This window comes from Zingiber officinale, chromosome 8B (assembly GCF_018446385.1).
Source record: "Zingiber officinale cultivar Zhangliang chromosome 8B, Zo_v1.1, whole genome shotgun sequence".
NCBI classification, from domain to species: Eukaryota; Viridiplantae; Streptophyta; class Magnoliopsida; order Zingiberales; family Zingiberaceae; genus Zingiber; species Zingiber officinale.
Genome location: NC_056001.1, coordinates 106,793,992 through 106,813,489, shown reverse-complemented (window position 1 = coordinate 106,813,489; position 19,498 = coordinate 106,793,992). Strand labels below are relative to the sequence as shown.

Genomic DNA, 19,498 nt, shown 5'->3' with positions numbered 1-19,498 from the left:
TTGACTCAATCCAAAACTAGAACATAGGAGAGATCATAGTGAATTACGTGTAAATTGTCAAAAAACCAATCTAAATAAAAGGGTGAACATAGGAGAGACCGTAGTGAATTTTAACCAGATTTAAGTCTCGATCTAACATGTAAATTGTGAAAAAACCAAGAAAGTACCCAGGATTGAGGGTCTGAAGATCTGGATAGAAAAAATTTTGTTGGCTTTTTTTCCCCTATTGGAAAGACGAAGAAAAGAAAACGATGTTGATTAGAGTATACTTCAGTCAACAATTACGAGAAAGCATTATGTTTTACACGAGCTAATCAGAGAATGCTAATTAATTTTATTAAACAATCAATTAGATTTTCTTATGGTGACAAAAACAATAGAAAATTACGCAGTATGGATTGGACCTAACCAATCATATAGAACAGTTTGTGAATGATAGATTTGACTGTGCCTCTGGAAACAATTTATTAAAACAAGTACCAAAGCTGGAATTGAGATGCTGACCCCTCCACTTGCAACAGCAAAATTTTTGTGAAACTGGGAACTTAATGCTTAATTTTCCTGTGCGAACTTAATACCCTTTTCGATTGAGGCTTTTAGTTCAGGCTTCAGATTTTCCAAGCCCTCTTTCTCGTAATCAGACAGAGAGCCAAGTCCAAAAACTTCCTCCACTCCATTCTTCCCCAGCTTCACCTGACGAAACACAAAGCGGGAATAGCATGAAGGTATGCAGTTAGTAAGCAGGGATTTGAAGCTATATTATACATGTAATTAAAGCTATAAATGAATCGAACGTGTAATTAAAGCTATAAATGAATCGAACATTCATGAATAAGTTTGATGTTGATTTGGTAAAAGCTCATTTAATACACACAATATCAATTAAATAAATAAGCTTGAACACATGTGTTCAGCTCATTAATGTCCGTGAACCATGTTCATTAACAAAACTGTTATCAACATGCTAAATAAATTTTAAAAAATTAAAATGAACAAACAAATTTGAATTATCAAAGTCAATAACCAATCAAACAAGTAAAAATTTCAATCAAGCTGAAATTGAGAGTTCGATAATATCTAAATAAACCAAGCTTAAATCAAACTCAAGCTTTAAAAAATAAATTAAGTCAAGCTTGAATAATTATTTCATTAGCTTGTTTAATTTTAGATTCGACTTAGCTTGGTTTGGCTCGGCTACCTTATCAAATAAGCTTAAACATCCTAAAGCATAGGTCGTGCTTGTTTAATCAGCAAGCCAACAAGAATGTAACTGACCTTAGATGCAAAAAATGGCAGCTCGGTAACACTTGACTGCACAAATGAACACTCAACAATGTCCGGAGCTCCATTAAGACCCTTCAAGCACGCATCTGCAAAAATGGCTCCTGCATATCTGCATCGGACCATCAGTTAACTTCAATCGATAGGTTTATTCTTTCTCAGCAGTTACACCACGTAGAAATCACCAAATTTCAAAATGAAAAGGCAAAATTCACCAAATTCCAAATTGAAAAAGCAATAAATCACTAAATTTCAAAATGAAAAGGCGACTTAGAATCTAATAGGTGAAGGATGAAACATAAATAATATGAGCAACAGCAAATCAAGATGGAATACTGAACAGGTAGGTGTTCAAGGTTGCATATGGTATTAAACCAAATCCATGCTGTCCAACTAGTTCAGGTCACAAAAACAATTTGGTGTGAACTTTAGAACCAAAGCAATTCAGTCAAACCATGACAACATGGTGGTACAGTTTAGGTTCAAAGTAATTCATATATGAAACTCAAAATTATGCCATGTCAGGTTACCTCTGGGGAAATATTACATCGCTGCTTGACACATCCAGGCAAAGGATATAAATTTCAATACAAATGATTGCACTGGTTTGGATTTCAGTTCCAAAATGTATGTATAAGTCAGAAAGAAGAAGAAAAACAGCATATCCCACTAAAAACCAAAACATCAAACCGTTAAACCCAAAGCAAGACCCAAAATTGCCCATATCTTAGGCTCCAGTGAGGTTTAGGGTGGGTTATTTCTTAAACACCTCTAGACCAACAGGTCATTATGAATGTAAAACCTGGCTTGAGTCTTAAAAACAAGAAACAGGAATAACATAATAGGAGATAAAATGATCAGAATCATAACTATATGAAACAACACATCATCTTACTGAATTTTTATTGAACTAACTAAATATCATCATTCCTACATCTGATTTGAACACCACACATTCATGTACTAAAGTTAGGCATCTGAAATTTGTTTACTTAAGAAACTTAAAATGTAGTAGTAATTGGTACCTATGGATGCTTTGCTTTGAGCTTAAACCCACATAAATGAGAAAACTAGCCCAATAACTTATTACGCCCAACTACTAGTTCAAAATGTTTAAGCACAAGTTAATAATAGTTCCTCTTGTAAACTTATAAACCCTCTTTATAAGCCCAAAATTCTAAACTCAGGTGTTACAATATCGACAATAAAAGTTTATATGCATTAATATGTTTAATCAGGCAAAGAAAGTAGGATTTGAGAGATCTAGGCAGACTGTGAGAAACATCATGGTTCTAAGGAGAACATCACCTTGGTTCAATGTTATCTCGTGTTATATAAAGGATAAACAGAATGTGACTAACTAAATTAATAGAAATGAAAAAGCTACTTTAGTAAGATATAGCTTCTTGTCTGTTTCAATAGAAAAAGAGGAAACCTGGATCCGAAAGAGAAGTGAGGAACTCTTAAAGGCACCAAACACAAATTTCTCAACATAACATTGAAAAGTCAAGGAGAAATACTAGGAAATAACAATTTCCAAGATAGACATGGATCAATATATTCAAAACAATGAAAGAGAGCTGAATCATCAAATAATAGAATAAGATGTGTAACTTACGCCATTGACAAAGTTGCTGAGCCTTTTCCAGCTTTTGCCTCCACAACCTCCGTCCCACCATCCTGGGTCCTTTTGGTAAGAGCCTTGATATCCTCGTGAGACAAATCATTACTAACAGGAGTGGCCTGTGGAAAAAGGAAATTTTAACCTATCAAAGATTAATCATAGGCTCATAACACAGAAACGACATTATTACATCAAATCCCCAGCAATCACCTGAGAGAACAGAGGCAAGATTGTTATGCCAGCATGCCCACCGACAACAGGAACATTAACATCTGTATAAACGACCGCATCGTTTAACTCGGATGATTTGCTCACCAAATTATGAAAATATCAGATACGACAAGAAATAGGCATTACCAGCCACCGGAACCTTAGCTTTCCCAGCATAGAAGGTTTTAGCCCTGACAACATCAAGAGTGGTAACGCCGAACAGTTTTTTCTCATCGTATGTTCCTGCCTTCTTGAACACCTCAGACGCAATAGGTACAGTTGAATTCACTGGGTTGCTTATCATATTAACAACAGCCTGATTAAAAGAAACACAAGTTAATTCTCCTTATAGACCATGATTCCTCAAACGCTTGGAGGGAACGAACACAAAGAGGAAGTGCAATAGTTTGTTGGTGAAGGAGAGAAAAACACTTACGTTAGGACAGTACTTGGCTATGGCGGTGCAGAGAGACTTGACGATGCCAGCGTTGATTTTGAAGAGATCATCGCGAGTCATGCCGGGTTTCCGCGGCACACCAGCGGGGATGATCACGACATCGGAACCCTCAAGAGCCGTGCCAAGCTGATCCTCACCCGCATAGCCCGCCACCTGGAGATCGATCAAATGACAGACCCGAAACCCTAGATCCGATCAGAATCCCCGCAAGGATCGAAAAAAAAAGGCAGAGAGAAACAGGAAGGAAGATTTCCAAACCTGGGCGCGAGTGTTGATGTGGCTGACATCGGCGGCGACGCCAGGGGTGCCAGCGATATCGTAGAGGGAGAGGTTGGAGACGAGGGGATTGAGCTTCATGAGGAGGGCGAGGGGCTGGCCGATACCACCAGCAGCTCCGAGGATCGCGACCTTGCGCTCAGGGGCGGCGTCGGAGGAGAAGAGGCGGCGGCCGTAGGAGGCTCCGCCACGTCTGAGCGCTGACTCGACAGATCTAACCAGGAAGCTCTTCATCGTCTCCGATGTAGTAAGAGAGACAGAGATCCACTCACCGCAGCGGAACGCAAATGCGTGGATGGATGGATCCGCAGTTTGTTATAAGCAAGCGGGCTGGCCAAGCGGACGTGAAGCACGTGGGATCCGCATGCCACTGTTTTCTCCCTATTTATCCATTCCTACCCTTTACTCAACTCCTCTCAAATATAAAGATAGCGTTAAGATATCTATTCGACTTTAATTGAAAATGGAGAACTCATCGACTTTGGAAAAGATGGACGCCTTTTTGATTTTGCAAAAAAAAAAAAAGGACACAAAGTAAAGGATTTGAGGATGGAAGTTGATAAGAAAATGAATGGCCCTGCGATGCCCAGAATAATTGTAAAGTGCACAGGAATTCTGATGTAAAAATGGAGCACAATTGGATAGCTTTTATTCAAAGGCTACACTGATACAACACATTGTAGTGGCAGCAGAAATACTGAACACAATTTCAATATCAAAAGGGTGAACAAGATATAGCAAACCCCTGGATCATCAACTTTAGGTAATCTATTCATTTCCGACCCCGATACAACACCTAGTTGGATTGTGAAGGAAAAAAGATCTTAGTTTTTACTCATATCATGCAGTTTTTCTATTGTGGGTTTGGCGCGCGACTGTTAGCAGACGAGACTCTTGATCCCCATTCCAAAAGCTCTTTGCTCGTATCATCTTTGTGCACAATTACCTCGATAAAACACAGGCAATCCTTCTTGTCTCCAGTGGCTGTGGCTATCGACTCTTCTAATTGTTCCTCAGTGTTCACCTGCAATAAACCACCAGGGTTTTCCCTGTCAAACTGATTTCAAAACTTAGATCTGTCATCAATGGTCGCGACTTGCAACGAACTCACCTTGCAAGTCCAACATTTGCCTGCTTGATTGTTTATGGCATCAACAACTGCAGTGTAGTTCCAGTTCTTGATCACATTGTAAGGCCCATCATGGATCTCTACTTCGATAGTGTATCCACCATTATTAATGAGAAAAATAATGCTGTGTTGCCCTTGCTGGATCATTGTAGATACATCTTGAGCAGTCACCTATAGAATTTATAGGCCAATTATCGAAGAGCAACAGTGATAATCAGTAATCATGAAAAGAAAAATGAAGGCAATGAAAACATAAGAGCTATCTCATTTCTTAGTCTTAGAGATTGCAACTGTATGATTACATTTGAATCATGGATAATAACCTCATTTGAGCCACACAAAAAGAAGGATATTTGAGTAGTAAATAAAAGAATGAAGAATTTAGAGGAAAAATATCCAAGAAATAATGTTTTCTCTTTATATTTGTTTAGTTCATCAACAATAATAGCTCTTCAATTTTATAAAAATCATTAAGAACAGATTAACAATTTACCTGGAAACTCCCATCTCCTATGCAAGCAATAACACGCTTTTCCTTGGCAGCTTGAGCATATCCAAGAGTGGCACCTACTGACCATCCAATTGATCCGTACTGCATTTGGAATTCATACCTGAGAAAATTGTATCACTAGGTCAACCGTTTGATGGCTTCATGATCACAATTCCCAGCCATTCACAATGGTAAGACGACGACCAACTCACCCGCAGTTCTCCGGCAAATGAAGCTTTTGGCAATTGAACCATGAATCACCAGTCTCTGCAATGACAGAGGTCTCTCCACTCAGCATACTCTGCTTGAAAGAAAACATATGACAAACTCAATACAAACAACAAGCACAAACTTGAATCGAAATGAAGTTGAAATTGATTTTCAAAGGCATGCCTGAATGTGCTTAAAAAGGATATTAACCCTCAAAGGTTCGTTGTTCTCTCGTCTCATCGGCATGCTTGGAGGGACGTAGATACGACGGTAATTCTCCATAGCAGTAGTGTTCCTCTTCAGCTTATGAGACAGTGCAGCCAAGAATTCAGCCATGAAAACCCAACCAAAAGAGGGGCCATCGCCGACAGTGACACGGTTCCGCTTTGCCACCACAGCTTTTTCCTTCTTGATCAGGAGAGAATACCCCACAGAGCTGTAGTCGTTAAAGATCGGGCCGACGAACATGTAAGCATCAGCTGATTCCACAATCTCTCCACAGAAGTTGGTGCTCACGGCGCCCCAGTAAGTCCCGATGAAGTGAGGATGGTGCTCCGGTACCAGTCCTTTGGCTGATGGCATGATGGCTATTGGATAGCCGCACGCGTCTGCGAGCTCCACGAAAGCTTGCTGTGCTTTAGCCACCCTCAGATTGGGTCCGGCGACCAGTACTGGCTTCACGGCCTTGTTCAAAAATGCTGCTGTTGCTTCCACGGCAGCCTCCAGTCCTAATTGGTTGCTCACCCTGCGAAGGACCATCGTCTCTCATTTTAACGAGAATTGAAGACAGAGAGAGAGCACCGAACACCTACATGGGCGCGAGGAAGTAGGGAACAGGCTCGTTTGCGAAGGTGGGATGAAATATCCCCGGCAAGTTGCAGCTGATGCTGATGTACACGGGCTTGCTCTCTTTCAAAGCCGTGGATATTGCAGTATCGATCATCTCATGCGCATCGTCCAAATTATTGATCACCGCCTACAGATTGGGGCAGATCAACGAAGCCGTGTTTAAGATCGGATAAACCCTAAATTTCGCAACGAAATTGGGGGGAGAAGGTTGGGGGACCTGGTGGCAAGTGACGGTCTGGAAGCATCGGAGCTCCTGGGAGAAATCGGGGAGGCCGATAGTGTGGTGGAGGATGCGGTTGGTGCCGTAGTCGTTGGAGTTGGGGCCGCCGGCCACGCAGATGATGGGGAGGTTCTCGCTGAAGGAGCCGGCTACAGCGTTGATGACGCTGAGACCGCCGACGGTGAAGGTGACGACGCAGGCGCCGACGCCGCGGGCGCGGGCGTAGCCGTCGGCGGCGTACCCGGCGTTGAGCTCGTTGCAGCAGCCCACCAGGTTGAGCTCCGGCTCCGCGATGAGGTGGTCGAGTAGGGTGAGGTTGAAGTCGCCGGGCACGGAGAAGACGTCGCGGACGCCCACCTGCACTAGCCGCCGGGCCAGATGCCGCCCCAGCGTCCCCGGGCCCCGACGCGCGCTGCCGTCCTGCATTCTGAAAGCCGATCGAACGCAAGTCTGAATTGCTCGAATCGCTCGCGGCCGGTTGATACGGGAAAGCAAACAAAGCAAGGGCCTTATTTTATTGGCGACATGGAAAGCAGATGAGGCGTTTACAGTGGAAGTGGACACTGGAAAGTGGAAACCATGGGCGACTGATTCGTCTGCTGCCTTGAAACTGGGTGAGTCAAAATACAGTTTTTCCACTGCAAAAGACAAAGACGCCGGCCGGCGTAGATTATGCAGAATGAATAAAATAATAAATCATCGGCGCATTTCACGAATGGTTTTACTTTTTGACACCACGAATGGTTTTACTTCTATTCAACGTGACTAATAATGAAAAAGAAACAGTTGTCGGAATTCGGAAACCGGGGTTTCTCGCCGAAGCGCCCCCTGCTGGAGGACCGAATACCGGGGGAAACAAAAAAAAAAAAAAAAAACAAATAATAATAATAATAATAATAATAATAAATAGCATCAAGCGTTCTTAATTCATCCATTAATCCACAGTCATCCCTACATCTTTAAAATTAATAGCATCAAATTTTCTATTTAAAATTTATCATAAAAAAATTAATTAATTAAATTTAAATATATATATTTTTAATATATCAATTTCCTTATAATTTATTCTATCTTTATATTTTATTGTTTTTTAATATCTATTTTTGCCTTAATTTATTTCCTTTATCTTTTCTTCCTCCAAATTAAATAATATTTAATAAATAGATTTCATTTTAATTTGAGAATTTTGCAATGATTTTTTCTTAAAATATAAAATTTTTAAGGAGTAAACTAGAGAAAAATCCCCAATCACAACTTGAATTTTGCATGCAATCCCCACTCATAAAAAACTTTGTTTCCACTCCCTGCATGCAAAGTTTTATTTGCTTCAACTCCCTCATGCAAATATTGTGACCTAATTGCCCCTCAGATTTTTTAGGTACAAAAGGTCCAAAAATGAGTATAATTTAAAGAAAATCTAATATATTTTCTATCCAATTGAGTATCATTTAAAGAAAACCTAGTATATTCGAGTATATTTTTAATTAAAATTGTCCTTCATATATTTTAGGTATAAATAATCTATAAATAATCTAAAAATGAGTATAATTCCTATTAAATTCAGCATTTTAGACTAGAATCGAGTATATTTTCTATTAAATTGAGTACGACTTTTTTCCTATTTAATATAATTCCTCCTAAATTCAGTACCATTTGCAAAAAATCTAGTATATTTTTCATTCAATTGAGTATCATTTAAAAAAATCTAGTATATTTTACATCTAATTGAGTACCATTTAAAGAAAATCTAGTATATTTTCTATCCAATTGAGGTGGAAAAAGAATCGTACTCAATTTGATAGAAAACATTCTAGTTTAATGTACTGAATTTAAGAGGATTTATACTCATTTTTAGACTTTTTATACTTAAAATATCAGGGGCAATTATGTAAGTATATTAGACTAGGGAGTGAAAAGAAAGATTTTTTTTCATTGGGGAATGCATGCAAAGTTGTGTTTGCCAATGGGGAATGCATGTAAATTTTCCCAAATTTAAGTTAAATTATATATTTAGAGAAGTTAAAATGGATACTTTACAAAAGATGTCCTATTATTTTATGTGAAAGGGTGTTAAGTTATGACTCAAACATCAACGATTTAATCTTCAGTTATGATTTATTTGTAAATATTTTTCTTCTAAATAGAGAGTATAATCATGGATTCTGACTTACTTATTGTGAGTATTTTTTAATTTATCCTGACGATAGATAAAATTTTTTATAGAACTAAATTGAACGTCTCAAATTCGATATTACCTCATTTTAATTATGATAAATTATTATAATATATATAATAGTTACCCACAAGTGGCTTTTATAATTATGTTAACTTCTATAATTTTAATTAAATCGTTAAAGAATATTTTAATATATAATAATTTTGAAATTTATAATTTATAATTTATGATTTAAAATTTTAAAGTTTAGGATTTAAGATTTATTTTTAATTAGGTAGCAAGTAGCAACTACTTTAATTCTTTCTACAACTATTTTAAAATAATTTTGATCTAGTTAAGTATCTTGGATATAACACTATCTTATATTTAGAATATAAAGTTTTAAAATTTAAGATTTAACCGGTAACTATTCAGTAATTTCTATAATTATTTTAAATTAATTTTGATCAATTTAAAATAATTTTAATAATATTTGATCCGGTGGTAAGACGGGGCCCGTACGATAGGAAGTCAAAATGGTCAACACCCAGGGTAGGCGGCCGATCGGATGAGATACCTTCCCGAACGCCAGGAAGAATAGCCGACCCGACATCTCGACAGCTCAGCCGAGCGCCGAATTTCCGACGCTCATAAGGTAGAATGGGAAGAGACGAAGGCCGAGCGGACATCCCACTCGGCTACCCAGGAACACGGCAACAACCCAACAGTTAAGGCTCCCTCGCTTGACAGGACGGAGTCGGACATCAAATCATCGGCCGAGCGGATATCCGAGTCGGTCCGACCTTGGTGTCGCCTGGAGGGCGTTAGCCGAGTGGTTCCTTCGCTCAACCAGGGAAAGGCGTCAACCGAGCGGTTCCTACACTCGGCTCGGTAAAGGACAAAGGGAGTAATTGGCGATATCTTCCTAGGAACCAGTGTCACCGACAAGAGGCATGGTCGGCAGCATGGTCAAACAGGGTATGACGTCAGGCACGCTTTCCTGACACACTCATTCCAGGTATGCTTTGAGGAGCGTACACGCCTCGGGGAGCGTGTGCGCGCCTCTGGGGAGCATTATATAAGAACCCCTATACTTCGACAGAGGTACGCTCACATATATACTGTACCTACAGTTCTCATTTATTCTTTGCTCTACTCTTTTTTCGTCGGAGATCTTACTTGAGCGTCAAAGGGTCGTCGCCGGGGAACCCCTCCCCAGTTCGGCGTTGTGTTTGCAGGTCCATGCCAGCAGGAGACTTACGTCTTCAGAGTTCTCAACCAGTCAACAAGAGCGCCACATCCCCAGCGTCCATCGACTCAACACTCGGACAGGATCAAATTGGCGTCGTCTGTGGGAACGCACCTGAATCCGAGCCAAGGAGATGAAAGAAGTTGGGTGCCAGCACACTGTGCCGCTTTCTCAAGAGGAACTCGACGCGCTCATACAGGCTCGAGCGGCCAAGATAATAGAGCAGCAACAGAAGGCGCTAGCCGATCGGATGATGCAACAAGCAACCTCAGCATCTGGGGGCCGAGCTGCGCAAGAAGACCGGTCGGAATAACTTTCCATATGGGGACAAAATAAGGGTCTAACCGGCACGTAGGTGGAGGTGCCACCCACCCCAATTCCATTCTATCGGGCCTTGTTCCAGACGCCATCTGAAATCGCGTAAGCGAATCGGGACCGGTCCTCATCGGACAAACCTCCCGCTCGGGGCGCAAGGAAAGGTAAAGCGCCCCAAGCCGACTCATCTCCCGAACGGATCAACCGCCAATTCTATGAGGTAATTCTGCAAGATCCTCTGCCAAGGCACTACGCACCCTTGGCGATCGGCAAATACAACGGGTCGACTGATCCGGACGACCACCTCGACAAATTCGACAACGCTACAACCCTTCATCAGTACACGGATGGAGTTAAGTGCCGAGTCTTCCTCACTGCGTTGTCTGGCTCAGCACAACATTGGTTTCGAAGATTGTTGAACAGATCGATTCAGAGCTTCAAGGACTTCAGGACGGTCATCCTCCACCACTTCGTGAGCAGCAGACGCTATCAGAAGACCAGCGTCAGTCTGTTCTCTATGAAGCAAGGGTTGAGAGAGACTCTACGGGCCTCCATTCAACGCTTTAACCAGGCGGTCATGGGCATCCCCACGGTCTCATCCGAAACTATGATGCATGCCTTTACCCAAGGGCTCATCGACGGAGACTTCTTCCACTCGCTCATCAGGAAGCCGCCCCGCGATTACGAACATATGCTAAAGAAGGCCAGCGAGTATATCAACGTGGAGGAAGTTCAGGCGGCCTGAAGGAAAGAAGCGCCATCAGAACCGATTGTGCACGCCGAACGAAGACCGCCAAACAGCCACCAGCCTCCAAGAGGGCCCTGAGCCGATGTGGCACGACTACATTAGGAAGCAAGGTCACACACTGTCCAACACGTGGCAGCCGAACGACCAAGGTCCAAGGGAAAGGTAGGGACTTTTATGTTCCGTGTCTTCCATCAATCCGCGACCCACAACACCCGAGACTGCCGCAGAGTTCCTGTAGTCGCCTAGCCGACTCCCAGGAGTCATCGTCGTCGATCACCTTCCCCCGAACTGCGATATAGGTGGCCAAGTACTGAACTACGAGAGGAGATCAGGCAGTCACCCGAGCGGCGACATCATCATCAAGCAAGGAGTGACGACCGCGCCCCAGCCTCACACAGGCAAGTCGGGCACTCCGTTCGGGAGGAGGAAAATTGAAGCAACGCCGCTCGGGGTGAAATCAACATCATAGTTGGTGGACCAACCAGCGGAGATTCCAACCGAGCCCGAAAATCGTATGCTAGACGACTGAAGATCCATGCTGTAGACTGTAGCCAAGAGAGGGCGAATGGGCCCAAAATCAGCTTTGATCCCAAGGATCTTGATGGGATCGAAGTGTCGCACGAAGATGCCCTCATCATCAGTGCGGTAATTGTCAACTACACTATTCATCACATATTTATTGACACAGGGAGTTCGATCAACATCATCTTCAGGAAGGCCTTCGACAAGCTCCAAATCGATCGGGTCGAGTTGCTACCGATGACAACCCCTTTGTACGGGTTCACCGGCAACAAGGTCCAGCCGATCGGTCAGACAAGGTTGGCCATATCACTCGGAGAGGAGCTACTTCGAAGGACCAGGATCACCACCTTCATTGTCGTAGATGCCCCATCATCCTATAACGTCATCCTGGGCCGGCCGACCCTCAACGAATTCCGGGCAGTACTCTCGACCTATTGCCAGAAGATCAAGTTCCCCGTAGAGGGTCGGGTCGGGGAAGTCAAAGGAGATCAACTGGCTGCCCGACACTGTTACGTCGAGATGGTGAAGGCGGAGGCTAAGTCCGCTCGGAAAATTCCCCGACACGAGGTAAATGTCATAATCGAAAAACCTCCTACTCTAGTTTATGAAGAAAAAGAAGAGGTACAGATACACCCTGCCCGGGCAGAGGCAACGACTTTCATAGCTGTCCACCTGCAAGTGCAACAGAAGGGCAAGCTTATTAGATGTCTTCAGCGAAATAGTGATGTCTTCGCCTGGTCCACACATGAACTACCCGGTGTTTCCCCGAGCGTAGCACAACATGAGCTTCACGTTTTACCGGATGCCAAGAAGAGGTACAGATACACCCTGGTCGAGCAGATGCAACGACTTTCATAGCTGCCGACCTGCAAGTGGAGCAGAAGGACAAGCTGATTAGATGTCTTCAGCAAAATAGTGATGTCTTCACCTAGTCCACACATGAACTACCCGGCGTTTCCCCGAGCGTAGCGCAACATGAGCTTCACGTTCGACCGGATGTCAAACCGGTGAAGCAAAGGAAAAGGGACTTCAGCGCCGAGCATAATCAGATCATCCGAGCTGAAGTAGAGAAACTATTAGAGGTCGGCCACATCAGAGAAGTTCAGTTCCCGAGCCGGCCCGCAAATGTAGTACTAGTCTCAAAGCCTGGCAACAAGTGGAGGATTTGCATCGACTTTCGTGTTGGGTTTTTCGGGCCGCGAAAATAGCTTTTTCGCGTCGCGGAAACCCCGAAACCCCTTAGCCAACGGATCCGTGCGAAGAAAAATTTTGAAAACATATGAATACGAGTTTACCTAGATCTACACTTAGATCTACATGGAGAAAATCTTATACCTTCGATGCGTGCCCTTCGCGAATCCTGCTCGTCCAAGGTACGCCGGATCTCGTGATTGTCAACGTAGACAATCCTCTAGAAGTATCCACACGAACAAGATGTGTTCTCTAACACACAAGGATGGAGAAGAGAGCACCACAAGTGTGCTAGCACTCTCTAGGGCTCTCGGGTAGGATTGGAAGAAGAAGAAAGGAAAAGAAGAGAACACACTCCTCTAAAATCTCTATGTGACTTTCACTAACCTTTCTTCTTGGATTAGATTCACTCTCCTTTCTTCTCCCTTGCTTGAAACCCACGACCAAGAGAAGAGAAGGAGCAAGAAGAGATCTTAGGAGGAGGAAGATCACTTGAATGAGAGTTACACTTACAAAATGAAACTATTTTTAATCTAATTAAGTGGTTTGTAACCTCCATGGGATACCAAGAGTCACAACTCTTGGTAACTCCCATGAGGTGGCACTTCACTTAAGTAACCATGATGATGTGAAGCATCATCATTGGTCCACTTAATGCCAACTCACCAATGAGGTGGCATAAAGTCAAGTCAAACTTGACTCTTCATCTTCCTCTCAAGTCAAGTCAAACTTGACTTAATCTCTCTCATGGTTGATCTAATCCAACCATTTAATTCAAGCCAATTTAATATAATGAATTTAATTTATTTAATTAAATTGATTCAATGAGTCATAATCTAAATTAGACTCATTGAACACATGAATCAACTTGAGTCCAACTCAATTAGCCCAATTAGGATTACTCTTAATCCAATTTGATTCATCAAATGAATCTAATCCTCTTGGTTCATCATATGAACCTAATCTCCATCCACTTGTTCTTTGTGTGTGACCCAATAGTTTCTTGTAACGTTGACAATGCCCCTAAACTCATTTAGAAACATAAGTAATGAGCAGTATCTAGCAATACATCATTACTACCCAAGTTACAATAATGTTGAGATTCAACATCACCTTGTGACTACTAATTGCGACTCCTCACAATATATGACAAGTGTCCTTCTATACTAGACATATAGATTGATCAATGTGAGGTATAGACCGTGTCATCCTCTAATCAATCTAAATCTTGAACTCCAAGTAGACTCACTCAATCAAATGAGCTCAATATCTCATATTGACTCATTTGGGCATGGCCATGCACTTCGTGGTCTCACTCTATCAAGAATACCTATGTCTCTCCCATCATATAGGAGGGATAGATCTCATCTACATCACTCACATCCCTCCGCATAATTTGTTACATACCCAGTAATCGTAGTCCACCCAGTTACGGGTGACGTTTGACAAAACCAAAGTACATAACTCCTTATGTAGGGAACCATGGTGACTTCAGGTCTAAGGACTAGTAGTCATACTAATAGCTACATGAGAAAGTATATGACACTCATATAACGATCCATGATACATTTTCATGGCGGGTCATTCAGTATACATTCTCCAATGCATACCCATGTGTCAACTTGATATCTCTATATCCATGACTTGTGAGATCAAGTCATCGAGTTGACCTACATGCTAGTCTTATTGCATTAACATTGTCCCTGAATGTTAATACTCGACTAGGAATGATTAAGAGTAGTGTTCTCTATATCATCTCACTATCGGTTCAACTAACCGATTGATATAGGTGAAACCTTCTACTCAAGGACGTTATTATACTTAGTTTATTTGGCACCAATACAAGTAAGTATAATAACCAAAAATCAAATGTCTTTATTTATATAGAATATGATACAACAAGCCCAAAATACAATCATCAAATGATTGGCTCTAGGGCTCTAGCTAACATTTCGAAGCCTCAATAAAGCATGCCCAAAGGACTTCTACCCACTGCCAAGGGTCGACCAGACGATGGACTCCACAGCTGGGTGCAAGATGATATGCATGCTGGACGCGTATCTAGGGTATCATCAAGTGTCGCTCGCCCGGGAGGATCAAGAGAAGGTGAGTTTCATCACAGTAGATGACACCTATTGCTACAATGTGATATCGTTCGGACTAAAGAATACTGGGGCTACCTACCAAAGGCTCATGAATAAGGTGTTCTGGTAGCAGATCGGACGGAACATGGAGGTATATATCGACGATATACTCATCAAATCCCTCTGAGTTGGCGACCTCTGTGCTGATATAGAAGAAAGTTGCCAGACGCTCTGCACATATGGAATTAAGTTGAACCCAAGCAAATGTCTATTCGGTGCAAAGGGTGGGAAATTCCTCGGCTATATCGTCACCGAGCAGGGCATCAAGGCGAACCCTAGTAAGGTAAAGGCGCTGCAAGATATGCCACTGCCAAGAAATTTGAAGGAAACTTAGCGCCTCACCGGTTGGATAACTGCCTTATCTCGATTCATCTCCAAGTCTGTTGACTGAAGCCTCCCTTTCTTCAAGATACTGCGCCGAGCTATCAAGTTCCAATGGGACGAAGAGTGCGACAAGACATTTGAAGAACTAAAAGCATATCTGAATTATCTGCATGTATTGGCTAAGCCAGAGGCCGGCGAGCCGCTTCACATTTATTTATCTTCGACCAAGCACGCTGTCGGCTCGGCGTTGGTGTGACCGAACGACGAGAAACAACTAGTGTACTTCCTAAGCTATGTCTTAAAAGATGTTGAATCCCGTTATACTGGTCTCGAGAAACTTGTCTTTGCGCTGGTACTCGTCGCTCGAAGGCTTTGATCATCTTCCTCACGCATACGTAGGGATGTAAATGAACCAAACGGTTCGCGAGCTATTCGGAGCTCGATTCGGTAAAAATCTCGTTCGAGTTCGTTCGTTTATCTTATCGAGCCGAGCTCGAGCTCGATTTCGAGCTCGACAGTTTTATCGAGCCGAGCTCAAGCTTAAGGATATTCAGCTCGTGAGCTCGCGAACATGTTCGTTTATATGCTCGCGAGCAAAAAAAAACGAGCCTTAAATCGAGCCTTAAAACGAGCCTTAAACGAGCCAAAAAAACGAGCTCTAAAACGAGCCAAAAAAATGAGCTCTAAAACGAGCCTTAAATGAGTCAAAAAACGAGCTCTAAAACGAGCCAAAAACGAGCTCTAAACGAGCCCGAAAACGAGTCCGAGCTCGCTTAACGAGTTAGGCTCGTTAACTTTGATAATCGAGCTAATAACGAGCCGAGCTCGAACTGTTCGCGAGCCTGATAATTCTAAAACGAGCCGAGCTCGAGCCTTGTGATAAAAGCTCGATTCGAGCTCGAGCCGAGCTCGAGCCCGAATATAACTTAAACGAGCCGAGCTCGAGCCTGATACTGTTCGGCTCGGTTCGACTCGTTTACATCCCTACGCATACGATCATAGTAATGACAAGCAACCCTCTGGTAGAGTCCTCCTCAATCCAGAGGCATTCGGGCGGCTGATCAAATGGATAACGGAGTTTAGTGAGTTCGACATACAGTATCAGCCCCGAACGACCATCAAAGCACAATCCTTGGTCGACTTTGTCACTGAAGTACAGAATCTCGAGTCAGAAGACACTTGGAGAATATATGTGGACGGATCATCCACTCGGCAAGGGAACGGAGTCGGTGTACTACTGATCTCCCCTCAGGAAGAGCAGATGCATCTGTCTGTTCGGCTAGAATATCGGGCAACTAATAACGAGGTCGAGTACGAGGCGCTCATAGCAGGCCTGCAAGCTACTCGGCATGTTGGAGCTATCAGGGTCTTGATTCACTCGGATTCCCAGTTAGCCGCTCAGCAACTCACAGGAATATTTGAGATAAGTAATACTCGACTCAAGCTCTACGCCGAAGCCTTTGAAAGACTAAAAGCCAACTTCCGGGAGGTGGTTATTCAGAAGATACCCGAGCGGAAAATCAAGTGGCAGATGAGCTGGTTAAGCTAGCCAGCTCCATATCGCCTATTGTTATATCGCAGCCGATTGAGCAAGTATCGCTGGTGGCACACGTTGATCGGATGGAAGGACTCACCTTCCCAAACGACTGGAGGACAACACTGACAGAGTTCCTGTGATCGAGAATTACACCGTCCGATCGAGAGGAAGCTCACCAGTTGAGAAGGAGAGCAAGAAGATTCACACTGATTGGGGATCAACTCTACAAGAAAGTTTTCTCTCGGCCCCTACTCAACTGTACAACAAGCGGGTAATACCTAGATCTTTCACTACAAGAATTTTTGCATTCAACAACACCCAATAGACAACGCTTTTTAATAAAAACGTTGTCGTTCTTTGTTTTACAACGCTTTTAGTGAAAAGCGTTGTCTATGGTATTTACTTTTTACTAAAGACAACGGTTTTTAATGAAGTGTTGTCTTTAGTGTTGTTGTTTATGGTCAAAGACAACATTTTTTTAAAAAAACGTTTTTTAAAGTGTTGTGTATGTTTCCCCTAAACTCACTTAAAATAAATTCGCAGCCCTCGCTTTGCTAAACTCTAAACCCTCAACGCGCGCGCGCCTTCTCCTCACCACTCCTCTCCACGAGTTCTCCTCTCCACTCCTCTCCACGAGTGCCTTCTCCTCTCCTTCTCCTCTCCACGAGTGCCTTCTCCTCTCCTTCTCCTCTCCACGAGCGCCTTCTCCTCTCCACTCCTCTCCACGAGCGCCTTCTCCTCTCCTTGCCGCGTGATCTCCTCTGAACCCTAATCTCGACCCAAACTCCTCACGCAAAACTCCTCACGCCGACCCAACTCCTCCAAGTCGAGATCCCTAATCTCGCATTTCCCCATCTCCTCAATCAAAGTCAGCTTACCCTTCCTAATCTTCTCACGGCTCCTCAACTCCTCTGAACCCTTCGATCTTAGTTCCTTCCTCGCAGAGCAGATTCGAGAGTAGGAGGAACGGAAGAAAGAAAGGTAAAATTACCGGCGCCAGGAACGGAGGCCGCGCCACCTCTGGCAAAAGCTCCCATTTCACCCCATCGAAGAAAGGGTGCGCCTTCACCTCCTCCGCACCCCCACTAAACCCTAATCTCCTCTCCGGGTCCTTGACCACGAGCCGCTCGATAATGTCAGTGAGATCGGTGCGGCGCCGGCCTGGGAACATTGGCGGCAGCGTAAGAATGTTGCGCAACGTCTCCTTCCTGTTCCGCCCCCGGAAGGGCGTCTGTCCGTATGCCATTTCGTACGCCAGGATCCCAAGCGCCCACCAGTCCACCGCGAAGCCGTGCCCTTCGCCGCGCACCACTTCCGGCGCCACGTACTCCTCCGTCCCCACGAACGAGAACGACCGCTCGTCGTCACCACCGGATCCTTCTCTGGATTTCGAGATGGACGAGGAACTCGTCCTACGGCGACTCGCCGGGGAGACTCTCGCCGACCTCCCTTTCTTTATCTGGTCGTCCGCGGCGCCGAAGGAGAACACGCGTGTGAGTTTCCTCCGGGGGGCGTGGCTGTGGTTGTCGGAGGGAAGTGGAGGAGGAAGGGAGGAGTGGGTGGTCGATCTGGCAGGGAGGTGGCGGGAGAGATCGAAATCGGCGAGCATAATATGGCCGGATGAGCGGAGGAGGACGTTCTCTGGCTTGAGGTCGCGGTAGGCGACGCGCATGGAGTGGAGGTGGGCGAGAGCGGTGACGATTTCCGAGAGGTAGAAGCGGATCGCGTCCGCGGAGAACGCCTCCTCGTTGGAAGGAGAAAGGGAGCGGCGGAGGGCGTGGAGGTCGCCGCCGGGGCAGAAGGGGATCGCCCAAGCGAGGAGGTCCGGCGTCTCGACGGAGCCAAGGAGGGAAGGGAGAAACGGGTGGTGATGATCACCGGGAGCGGCTGAGAGGCGGGACAATAGGGATAGCTCCCAGCGGGCGCGGCGGAGAGCGTGGGGTTTGGCGGCGGACTGCTTGTCGAACACCTTGAGGGCGAAGAGCGTGGGGAGGCGACTGCCGGGTGCGGCGCTGACGAGGAAGACCGAGGCCATGGCTCCACGGCCCAGGACGCGAACCGCCCTGATCTGGTTCAAATCCAACACCACCTCCTCATCCATTTGAATTTGGATCAACCAACCTATACAATGCAGGTAACGTGTTTGAGTGTTTGCCTCAATGGTCTCTGTTTCCACATCTCGCTCGATTCTTGTTCTTCTTGAAGCAGCTCAAGCGCTCAAGCTCCGTGTGTTCCTCTCACCCAAAAATTGAGGTCTGCAAACAGTAAGTGGAGGCAATACAAGACCCATCTCACCCAAAAATTTATTTTAAGCAGGCGTGACAAACCTGAGGAGTTGAATGAGCCACCTGTTGGCTTTGAAATTACAAGAGAAGATTGGCGTGCGTTTGTCATTAGTCGCATTTCTGAAGATTTCATTGTAAGATTCTAAATTTTTTCTTTTGAAACTATTCGATCATAATTCATTATGTATTATTCAAATTTGATATGTCACCTGTTTGAAATAACTAGAAACTCAGTGATCAACAAAAAGAGCGAAGGAAAAAAAATAGATATCCTCATCGACT

General features: G+C 44.0%; 3 protein-coding genes across 3 annotated transcripts; all 3 read right to left on the bottom strand.

Annotated features, from left to right (window-relative positions):
• Positions 1 to 311: 311 nt before the first annotated feature.
• Positions 312 to 4,152, bottom strand: LOC122016486 (malate dehydrogenase, mitochondrial-like). Its single transcript, XM_042573790.1, has 7 exons — positions 3,831 to 4,152; positions 3,552 to 3,725; positions 3,263 to 3,431; positions 3,116 to 3,177; positions 2,900 to 3,024; positions 1,276 to 1,393; positions 312 to 693 (listed from the first exon to the last, which is right to left on the bottom strand). The coding sequence occupies exons 1-7, from the start codon at positions 4,080 to 4,082 to the stop codon at positions 553 to 555; spliced, it is 1,041 nt and encodes a 346-aa protein (XP_042429724.1). The 5' UTR covers positions 4,083 to 4,152; the 3' UTR covers positions 312 to 552.
• A 312-nt stretch (positions 4,153 to 4,464) lies between these two features.
• On the bottom strand, positions 4,465 to 7,231 carry LOC122016485 (pyruvate decarboxylase 1-like). Its single transcript, XM_042573789.1, has 7 exons — positions 6,744 to 7,231; positions 6,490 to 6,653; positions 5,861 to 6,422; positions 5,680 to 5,768; positions 5,471 to 5,588; positions 4,960 to 5,148; positions 4,465 to 4,872 (listed from the first exon to the last, which is right to left on the bottom strand). The coding sequence occupies exons 1-7, from the start codon at positions 7,170 to 7,172 to the stop codon at positions 4,702 to 4,704; spliced, it is 1,722 nt and encodes a 573-aa protein (XP_042429723.1). The 5' UTR covers positions 7,173 to 7,231; the 3' UTR covers positions 4,465 to 4,701.
• A 9,708-nt stretch (positions 7,232 to 16,939) lies between these two features.
• On the bottom strand, positions 16,940 to 19,262 carry LOC122014145 (serine/threonine-protein kinase UCN-like). Its single transcript, XM_042570325.1, has 2 exons — positions 17,829 to 19,262; positions 16,940 to 17,040 (listed from the first exon to the last, which is right to left on the bottom strand). Exons 1-2 carry the CDS (start codon positions 19,030 to 19,032, stop codon positions 16,940 to 16,942), a joined length of 1,305 nt encoding a protein of 434 aa, XP_042426259.1. The 5' UTR covers positions 19,033 to 19,262.
• Between the last annotated feature and the right edge of the window lie 236 nt (positions 19,263 to 19,498).

Excerpts from the sequence above, each read along its gene's own strand:
- LOC122016486 (XM_042573790.1), bottom strand. The coding sequence starts at position 4,082 with ATGAAGAGCTTCCTGGTTAGATCTGTCGAGTCAGCGCTCAGACGTGGC. Across the intron at positions 3,432-3,551 it reads TAGCCAAGTACTGTCCTAAC|GCTGTTGTTAATATGATAAG; the intron begins GTAAGTGTTTTT and ends TCTTTTAATCAG. Across the intron at positions 3,025-3,115 it reads TCTTGCCTCTGTTCTCTCAG|GCCACTCCTGTTAGTAATGA; the intron begins GTGATTGCTGGG and ends CTTTTTCCACAG.
- LOC122016485 (XM_042573789.1), bottom strand. The coding sequence starts at position 7,172 with ATGCAGGACGGCAGCGCGCGTCGGGGCCCGGGGACGCTGGGGCGGCAT. Across the intron at positions 6,654-6,743 it reads AGACCGTCACTTGCCACCAG|GCGGTGATCAATAATTTGGA; the intron begins GTCCCCCAACCT and ends CCCAATCTGTAG. Across the intron at positions 5,589-5,679 it reads CATTTGCCGGAGAACTGCGG|GTATGAATTCCAAATGCAGT; the intron begins GTGAGTTGGTCG and ends CAATTTTCTCAG.
- LOC122014145 (XM_042570325.1), bottom strand. The coding sequence starts at position 19,032 with ATGGATGAGGAGGTGGTGTTGGATTTGAACCAGATCAGGGCGGTTCGC. Across the intron at positions 17,041-17,828 it reads GTTCAGAGGAGTTGAGGAGC|TCGTTTGGGAAGGTGAGTCC; the intron begins CGTGAGAAGATT and ends GTTGTCCTCCAG.